Source organism: Brassica oleracea, unplaced genomic scaffold, assembly GCF_000695525.1.
Source record: "Brassica oleracea var. oleracea cultivar TO1000 unplaced genomic scaffold, BOL UnpScaffold01466, whole genome shotgun sequence".
Taxonomy (NCBI): Eukaryota; Viridiplantae; Streptophyta; class Magnoliopsida; order Brassicales; family Brassicaceae; genus Brassica; species Brassica oleracea.
This window is the reverse complement of record NW_013618001.1, coordinates 1-9,999: the sequence shown is the minus strand read 5'-3', so window position 1 is coordinate 9,999 and position 9,999 is coordinate 1. Positions and strand designations below refer to the sequence as shown.

The 9,999-nt window shown below is 34.3% G+C and overlaps 1 protein-coding gene and 1 long non-coding RNA gene across 2 annotated transcripts; one reads left to right on the top strand and one right to left on the bottom strand.

Annotated features, from left to right (window-relative positions):
• Positions 1–3,108: 3,108 nt before the first annotated feature.
• LOC106321350 lies at positions 3,109–4,217 on the bottom strand. The gene is made up of 3 exons (XR_001266048.1): positions 4,130–4,217; positions 3,961–4,047; positions 3,109–3,860 (listed from the first exon to the last, which is right to left on the bottom strand). It is a non-coding gene; the product is annotated as an uncharacterized LOC106321350 (long non-coding RNA).
• A 625-nt stretch (positions 4,218–4,842) lies between these two features.
• On the top strand, positions 4,843–9,917 carry LOC106321351 (homeobox-leucine zipper protein HDG5-like). The gene is made up of 11 exons (XM_013759635.1): positions 4,843–4,951; positions 5,494–5,646; positions 5,727–5,968; positions 6,531–6,648; positions 6,874–7,056; positions 7,366–7,887; positions 7,978–8,076; positions 8,164–8,545; positions 8,642–8,910; positions 9,005–9,100; positions 9,187–9,917. The coding sequence occupies exons 2-11, from the start codon at positions 5,506–5,508 to the stop codon at positions 9,616–9,618; spliced, it is 2,484 nt and encodes an 827-aa protein (XP_013615089.1). The 5' UTR covers positions 4,843–4,951; positions 5,494–5,505; the 3' UTR covers positions 9,619–9,917.
• The last annotated feature ends 82 nt before the right edge of the window (positions 9,918–9,999 follow it).

Genomic DNA, 9,999 nt, shown 5'->3' with positions numbered 1-9,999 from the left:
CGGCTTCTTTCGATAAAGAACGAACTTTCTGCGGTTTTTACCGTAAATTTTGATCGATGACTTAGAATGGCGGGAAACATGAAATGGGTTCGCTACGGTCTTCGAGAGATAGCATCGAAGGGTAGACGAGAATGCATGGACTAATGTCGTATCGACCGAGTTTGGCTTGTGCGTGGTCCGATGGCCATACTTGCGCTTGTCCGTGGCCGATTTGGATACGTGTCAGTTGCCTTTGGACAATCGGTATTTAGTGGTTCGATTGAGATTAGAACAAGATTTTACCGCAAGGCTCTTCGTAAAGATTTCTTTACGAAGATTACTTTTCGTAAAAATGTTCATGCTGATTTTTACGGACTTTCAGACATTGATTCTGTCGTGACCGATTTTGACCCCAACATCTATTATGTTTCTGTACCAAAATATTCTTTTACTATTTTGTGTCTGGATTGATACTTAACAGTCTATTACCACAAGATTTTAGATTGGTTCGGTGGAACTATGCGAAGCAATTGATGTACGTTAATTTTAAAGAAACTTGATTTTAGATCATTATATATAGCTAACTTTGAATCTTCCTCTATCTATTGATTTACAGCTCCTGGAGTCAGGTTTTGAGAGATAGATAGAGCATAAGCAATGTTATTCTTGTGGGAAACCCATAACTACACTCTCCCACAATGATATTCTAGTTGAATCAAAGAATCATACGGTTTTAGCCTCACAAAGAAGGTGTTCTCTGTTTTCTATAATTTGTTGACTAATGTTTAATTCATTTGTTGAATCAATTATTTTTCTGTATTCACTACCGTAGTTTAGTTCAAGGCTAAAGATATTGTTGAACTCATCACGGAGCTTGCATTTCTGAATCCAAAGGTGATTTTACTTTACTTAGTTATTACTAGACAATCCTTTTTAAATTATAAAAGGCAAACTAAAGTTATAAATTTTTATCTTATAAATTCAACAAACTATCAAAATAAATAATGTGGGTTAATTTTGAATTAACATAAAATTTCAATTTTAAACTCTAAAATTTTAAACAGTAATAGGTTCATGGTATCTAAATTTACACTAAATTAAATTAAGTATTTGTTATTCAGTAGGAAATCATCCAATATTCTATCTCAAATATGTTTTGTATTTTGGTATATATTTTATTTATTAATTGAAAACTTCTACAAACATGTATCCATTTTATAATGATATCAAAATTATTATTGTATCATTTCAAATTTTCAACTGCTTTGTTTCGATGCATGTACCTCTAATATTATGTGCTACTGTTTATATAATATTTATTCACTTATGACAATGATCAAATAAATGTTTCATTATTTTAATAACTATTATGTTATTTTAGTTATTTTTATCAAAGAAAATTTTATATTATTTTATTTTCAAATAAAACTTAAATTATTTTTTTTTTGAAATTTTATTTTTAATTTCACATTTTTTATATTTATATATAATATTTTTTTTTAAAAAAAAAATAGAGATATTTTCCTTTTCATATTTACATATTTGGTAAAAAATTATAGTAAAAGTTGATTAAATATATATATTATTAAGAAAACATAAATCAAAGTGCTATTTTAGTAATGACATATATATAACTAGGGTCGGCCCGGGCTACGCCCGGGTTTTTGTTTAAATTTTGATTTTTTATTATATATTTTGTCCGTATGTTTATTTTGATATATAAATATTATAATATATTATAAAAATATAAATAGCTAAAAAATTATAAAATCATTTTCAAGTATTTATTATTTATGTCTTACAAATTTCAATAATTTCAATATCCAAATATCTGGTATTTTTGTTATTGGAAATTATATATAAGGTAATGCGCAAAATAATAAAAAATTGATAAAATTTTAGTTATGTGTTTGATTGGTTGGATTGTAAAAATGTTTTACTTCACTTAATTTTTTTTATAAATTTTGTTTCCAATTATTCTCTTAGTAATTTAATTGACCCTCACTTTTAAATATACAATCCTTTTAAAATATTTTTTCTTAAAACACTGGTTTAAAATTTGTAATATCTTTCTACATTAAAAACTTACAACTAAATCACTAAAACCTAAAATCTACCAACTAAATTTTTATAACAAATTTCCTGCACCTACATCCTCAACTATTTAGACCCATGATCTAAATATTCATTTATCTTAATTATATAAATTTTTATACAAAACTTTTTTAAATGTACAAATTACACATAATTTTATCTTAGTTTTAAAACCATTGAATTCATAACTTTCGCATTGAATCTTAGGCATTTAAATATAGTTCTAAATATCGCTTTCCTAGAAGTCTTAATCAGTTATCTGACTGGTACTTGCCTTCATTGGATCCTTTCACTCGTTTTGATGGTCACAATTTTTTTGGTGTGGATGAATAAAATCCAGTGAACACAGCTGTACGTTTTAAGTTATGATCTGTATGGCTGGAAAACTTATTAACCTGAAGGCTCTAAAGGTGTTGTAAGCCAAAGATCACTTTTTTTCTTAAAAATGTTAAAGAAGAGACATTACGGCCAGGTCCATTCAAGAAGCGTTATTCCTTTAATTTCTCCTTATTCTTCTTAATTTTTTTATATCATTTATAATGACTGCCAATGAATACGGCTAATGATTGATCTTTTTTTGGCTAATGATTAATCTAAGTCTTTGACTTTCAAATTTGATAAAGAAAATATAGTTACTGATTGGCCAAAGTAAGTCATTTGTGGCACTTCCAAAAATCTTATGTTTGTATACGCTAGACTCTTGAAGTTGTGGAACTTTCTAAGTGTTTCAGAAGACTTCGAGCAATCATAGGTATTGGAAGCAAATGATATTTGATTATGAAAATAAATGTATGAATGATTAGCAGTCAAACAGATCTCATTTTTGATTAAGTAGGAAATATGCTTATATTTAATGTGAATTAAACTGGGAGAACATGGGAGAAACAAAATAATTTCAAGAGGAGATTGTAAAGCATTACTCAGATGCAAATGTTGTGACCGATCATGCATCCTCTTGAAGCTAAGCGATGTGTGCCTTCTTAGATGCATTGGTACTTGGTGAGATATCAAACACCTCAAACGAAAAAAAGTTGATAGCAACAACGATGGACCAATTTACCAGGAAACTGAAACAATTAACATAGATATGTAGCTAATATATACAAATCTCTAGAATAAGTCATAAAAAACGCATCCCAAAGAATAAACAGGTCAAGCTACCCATAAAAGACACCATTCTTGAGACAGAAAAAAGAAGAAGCTAATTTGCAGCTTTTCTACTCTTGGCCTCTTCAGGAGAGTTATGAGAGATTTCCTCAAAATTACTTTAGTGTTAGGGATATAGCATGTCGAGAAATCAGCTCACGTAAGTGCAACACTTGAACCAAAACAAAGATACGTAAGCCTAACTTAACGGCATGCCAGTGAGTGTGAAGAAAACTCTCTGCGTGAAAACAGAGGAAGCACTTTCAAAGTTGCTCCTTTAAGAAAGAAAGAAACACAAATTTGTTCTTTTGAAGTCATAAATAAACATTCACATTGAATTTCGTGAAAATAGAGGAAGCAAAAAAATGGGCATACCAAGTGTGTTAACCTCATTGCCATGAAGTGAGAAAAGGAATTCAGAGCTATGATAGTAAGAAAAAACAAAGTAGAGAACAAAAGAATTTGTATTAGGCGTATTAATGTCTAAGATAGTTTAATAGAAATAAAGGAACTTGGAGCTATGATAGCGAGGAAAAAATATTAACCTCGTTGTCATGAAGTGTTTGTGCTAATTCCCCCCTAACTTCACTCTCTACTCTAGAAAGAGATTCCTTTTCAAATGCTTATTGAGCTTCTGCCACCTAAATACAAACGTGAACCATAGAGAGTGAGATTTAGAACAGGAAGTTAAATTAAAGTTAAACCCTGATCTCCATTAAGCAAAAGGAAGAGATCAAATACCTTCACAATACCAATTTTGAGTATCGTGTTCTTAGCAATAGCAACTAACAACCTTTTGTTGACTCCTTATTTATAGACCGATGAATACTAAAATGAAAGACCAAATTATTTGTAACCAAAAAAAGAAAGACCAACATATTTATAGATCGACAAATCAAGTCTAACTCACCAAGATTCATCGACGGATGAAGCCTGAGATCCTGGATTAGTGTAACAAAATCCAGTCGCCCGAACCATTGGTGAAGCATCATTCCATGTGGCCCAAGTAGAAGGGATAAAACCCTACTTTATAATAATATATATTTTATATCATTAATCGTTTTAAGAATTGATATGAGTAGAATATATAGAAAATTAAATTTTCAAATAAAATTATAAAAATTAAACATAAATATAAAGTGAATAACGGATACTTTAGGTTTCAAAATACAGATGTGACATAGAAAAAAAAACATAATGCGGTCCAGATGTATATGAAACATTTAATATTTATTGAAAATTTAAAATGTATAGCACTATTTTTTATGAAACAAAGTACATATTTTTTTTATTTTGACAAACAAATAATGCAACACTTGTGAAGTAGCAATGCTGTGTATATGACGCACGCGGTTAACGCGTGGTGAATAATATTTTGACTTTAAGTTGAAAAAGTTTTGACTTGTGGAGGGGTCGGTTGTTTCAAGGCAAAACGTAAGGATTCCCAATAAGATATAACCACGTGGGAACACGGAGCCGTTAACGGAAAGAGTTAGACGAGGGTTTTCTGTTTAATCCGTTAAATTATCGCCGTTAAAACAAAAAATCTGCCGTTTACCCTTCTGGTCCGGTAAGTATTTAATGAGAATTTACTCCTCCATTTATTGCAAAGGGAAAGAAACTCAGAAGAAGAAAAAAAGATTAGAGAGAGAAAGTTACAAAACTCCAGACTCTCTAGAGAGGAGAATATCATTCTTGGCCTTTTCTTTCATTTTCTCGGAAACTAAAGAAGGTAAGAAAGTGAGAGAAAACAAGAGAAAGTGAAATAAAATCTCTATTTTTCTTTGTAAAAAACAAAAAATGTCAAAAGGAGTGTATTTATCTTCATCTTGTTTGTGTTGTGTTTTCTTTGGATGCATGTTATTTCTTCTCCTTAAAATATATTTTCCCAGTTCGATCCAGAAATATTACAAACTTAAACTACACACAAAATCCTTAATTATTTTTCTCATGAATGTTTAGATAATGTCTTACTTATTTTCATTAGTTGACCAGTTTTTTCTTAATTTAACAAAAAAATATCGCCAGCAATAAATGTTTTTTATCAGTTACTTTTTTGTATTTAATTTTCAAATATTTTCTGAAATATGAAACGATCTAGCTGTCGTCTTTGGTAATTAATCTCCCCTTTCATGCTTCTTTCTGTTGGTTTTGCATTTGAGATTAGTTATCAACAAATATTTCTGCATTTCCATGCACTGATTCTGTCCTTTTGAATCATCACTTCTTCCAGTTTCAACGGAAAACCCTAACTGAGATCTTTGTAACCATTAGGGGCTGCAAGTGATGTTGACTATGGGAGAAGAAAACGTGATGACTACAGACAACAGATTTGCTTCGCCGCAGCCACCTTCTTCTTCTCCGGCAACAATCCAAAGCCCTAATTTTAATTTCAACCCTTTCAACTCATTTTCCTCCATTATTCCGGTTCGTTCCACGTTTACCTGAGAGCTCTTTCATTTTGTTAGTTACATATTTTTAAACGTAGTAATAAGCTGTTTGATTAGAAGGAGGAGCATGGGATGATGAGCATGAGCATGCTGATGATGATGGGAGATGGAGGAGTGGAGGAAATGATGGAAAACGGGTCGGCCGGTGGGTCATTCGGGTCGGGTAGTGAACAAGCAGAAGATCCAAAGTCCGGAAACGAGTTTGATGTTGCTGAACTTCAAGACGAGGAACAACCTCCTCCTGCTAAGAAGAAACGTTACCACAGGCATACTAATCGTCAGATCCAAGAAATGGAAGCGTAAGTTTTGCTTCTTCTTTTTCATTTTATCTTGTAGGTGTGTGTAATATAGTTTTTGGTTTCAAAGGACTTGAACCAACTGAGGTTGAAACTATTTCTGCTAGGTTATAATGGTTTGGTTTTAGTTTCGGTTTGAAGTATATTGTTTTTTTTTTTATCTTGATTAGTACGTGTTCGGTTTGTATACGTATGTTTCAGTTTTGTGGATTTTTAGGATATGAAACTAGTTATGCTAGATATGGAACAGTTTTGTTTTTATTTTACTCTCGGTTCAATTGGACTGTTTTTAAACCGGGTTTGTACCATATCTTTTTAAAGTTTTTTTTAATAAAAATTCCAAAATTGTATATGGGTTTCAGTTTTGTGAATTCTTTGGTTTTGTTGCTTCTTTGTTTTTGGATCTTAAAAAAAAACGAAATCTTGTAAACCGAAAAGAAGACTCGATTTTGATATTTTGATCGGTTTTTACCAAACTCAATACAGCTTGTACGTTTTGAATATATCAATCTCATGAGGAGATTGAATTTTGATTTGAATAGTGATTTCTATTTCATCTTTGTAGATTGTTTAAACAAAACCCTCATCCAGACGACAAACAAAGGCAGAGATTAAGTCATGAACTTGGACTCAAGCCTCGACAAGTCAAGTTTTGGTTTCAAAATAGGCGTACTCAAATGAAGGTAACTACTAACATTAATCTCTTTCTCTTTAATTTAACCAGTTTCACAATGTGTATACTTTATTACACATTAGAGCTCATCTCAAATTACCGAAATGAAAGTTCAAAAACTCGAAATGAAGAAATATTGAAATCTCGAACTCTAGAAGTGTATATATATGTGTAGAAGAACATTCATGAAAAAGTGATTTAACGTTTTTATTTAATGTGATGATCAAATATATAGGCACAACAAGACAGAGCTGAGAATGTGATGTTAAGGGCAGACAACGATAATCTTAAGGCAGAGAATTCTCATCTTCAGGCGGAGCTACGGTGCCTCTCGTGTCCTTCTTGCGGCGGCCCCACCGTACTCGGCGACATTCCTTTCAACGAACTCCACATTGAGAATTGTCGCCTCCGTGAAGAGGTAACTCCAATTATTCACAACCATTTGAAATATTGGTTTGGTTCTGATTACCTTAAAAGAATTTCTGCGTTTTGAGTTTACGGTGGAAAAGTAATCGATATTCTGTGAACCTATCACTTGAAAAATGAAATCATAATGTTAATCCTAATTAATTAAATTGGTAATTTTGAATACAAGCCTGTTATTTGCTTTGCTTCGGTTTGATTTAATCCAATTTTTATTGGGTTTAATGTACTGACCAATTTATTTAACAAAAAGATACATATTTAATTGGGATTGCGTAACAAATTAATTGTCTATTCAACACAGCTTGATCGTCTATGCTCCATAGCTTCAAGATACACTGGCCGTCCAATGGAATCATCACAGCCGATGATCAATCCTCCTCTAGAGGTTCAACATCATCAACCTTCACTGGAGCTTGACATGAGCGTATACGCAGGAAACTTTCAAGAACAACCTTGTTCAGACATGATGTTGCTTCCTCCACAAGACACTGCTTGTTACCTCCCAGTTCAAACTAATAACAACAGCAACGGCTACAACATGTTACTTGCTGATGAAGAAAAGGTTATCGCTATGGAGATTGCTGTTTCTTGTGTCCACGAACTTACTAAAATGTGTTACACAGAGGAGCCTTTGTGGATTAAGAAGAAATCCGACAAGATGGGTGGCGAGATTTTGTGTCTGAACGAGGAAGAGTACAAGAGGTTGTTCGCATGGACAATGGAGAATCATAACAACAAAGGGGATTTTCGTAGAGAAGCTTCAAAGGCAAACGCAGTTGTCATCATGAACAGCATCACGCTTGTTGACGCGTTTCTAAATGCTGTAAGTATAGTAAACATTTCACAAACAAACGCCTTTCATTTAAATCATTTTTTGGATTAATCGATAAATTTTTGGATTTTTGAACTGTAGGATAAGTGGTCGGAGATGTTCTGCTCTATTGTGGCTAGGGCGAAAACGGTTCAGATCATTTCATCTGGAGTGTCTGGAGCTAGTGGTTCTCTTCTACTGGTAATATAGCAAAATTCGATTAACAACTTGCAGAACAAACATAACGGATCTTTCTAGTGTTGTTAACAACTTGTTATGTTTTACTAGATGTATGCAGAGTTACAGGTTCTGTCTCCGTTGGTTCCAACTCGAGAAGCATATTTTCTACGTTATGTGGAACAAAACGTCGAAAACGGGAACTGGGCAATCGTAGATTTCCCGATCGACCAGATCCAGCCATTGAGTGCAAACACTCCTCATGAGTATAAGAGAAAGCCTTCAGGCTGCATCATTCAAGACATGCCTAATGGATACTCACAAGTCAAGTGGGTCGAGCACGTGGAAGTTAACGAGAGGCACGTGCACGAGATATTCGCTGAGTATGTGAAAACCGGAATCGCTTTTGGAGCTAGCCGTTGGCTCGACGTGTTGGAGAGACAATGCGAGAGGATGGCTAGCTTAATGGCTAGAAACATAAGTGATCTTGGAGGCTAGTAATCTAAACCACATTTAATTTATATCCCTAGATTTATAAAACCATCACTAAAGCTCTGGTTTTGTTTTTTTTTTTGTTTTTTGTTAACAGTAATTCGATCTGCAGAAGGGAGGAGGAACATGATGAGGCTATCACAGAGGATGGTGAAAACATTCTGTGTGAATATAAGCACTTCGTACGGACAATCTTGGACCGCTCTGTCTGAAACAACCAAGGACACTGTGAGAATCACGACAAGGAAAGTGTGTGAGCCTGGTCAGCCTACTGGAGTTGTTCTTGCTGCTGTCTCAACCACTTGTCTTCCGTTCTCCCACGCTAAAGTATTTGATCTTCTCCGTCATCAACATCACCATTCTCTGGTAAAAACCAAACCCATTGATCATCAAATCACTGAACTAACTTCAGTAGTAATAAGAATTTGAACCGATTTGTTTTTTTTTACTTTCTCTGTAGTTGGAGGTTTTGTTCAGTGGAAGTTCACCTCATGAGGTTGCTCATATCGCCAATGGTTCGCATCCTGGAAACTGCATCTCTCTTCTTCGAATCAATGTAAGTTCAAACCCTAACTTTGAAACCCTAAATTTGCAAAAAAATAATATTGATTTGTGTGTTACATACACTTGTACTTATTACAGGTCTCGAGCAACTCATGGCATAACGTGGACCTGATGCTTCAAGAGAGCTGCATAGATAACTCCGGCAGCTTAATCGTCTACTCCTCCGTCGACGTCGACTACATCCAACACGCGATGAACGGCGAAGATCCTTCCGGTATTCCGCTTTTGCCCCTAGGGTTCTCCGTCGTCCCCGTGAACTATCCCGATCAAGTCGAGGGTGTTTCCGTCAACTCGCATCCTCTGCCGTCGTGTCTCCTCACCGTCGGGATTCAGGTCTTGGCGAGCAACGTCCCAACCGCGAAACCAAACCTCTCCACCGTCACAACCATCAACAACCATCTCTCCTCCATCGTCAATCAGATCACTTCCGTCCTTAGCAGCACCATTCCTCCCGCGATCGCATCTTCCTCCGCCGGAGACGACGCCGTCGCCAAACAAGAGGTCATTTAGTGACCATGACTTCGAGGGTATTTTGGTAAATAATGGGATAAGTTTTTGTGTAATACTCGGTTCATGGTAAGACGTACGAGAACTCGAGTTTATGTTTTCATTTTTTTTTTGGGAGGGTCAAAATGGTATTTTAAACTAAAGAACACAGAGGAAGTCAAGAGCGCACCAGATAGGTATGTTGACTTTCTTTTTCCTGTTAACCGGATTATCGGTCAAACCGATCTCCGATTTAACAGAAAAGTGTAGCTGGTTCGGGTATTGACTCTCTACTTGCTTTGACTCCTTGGACAATTCAGTTTAATATGGGACTAGGATAAGACCCGCGCCTTGCGCAAAATTAAGTTATTATTTTTATTATATTTTGGAGAATGAAACAATAGT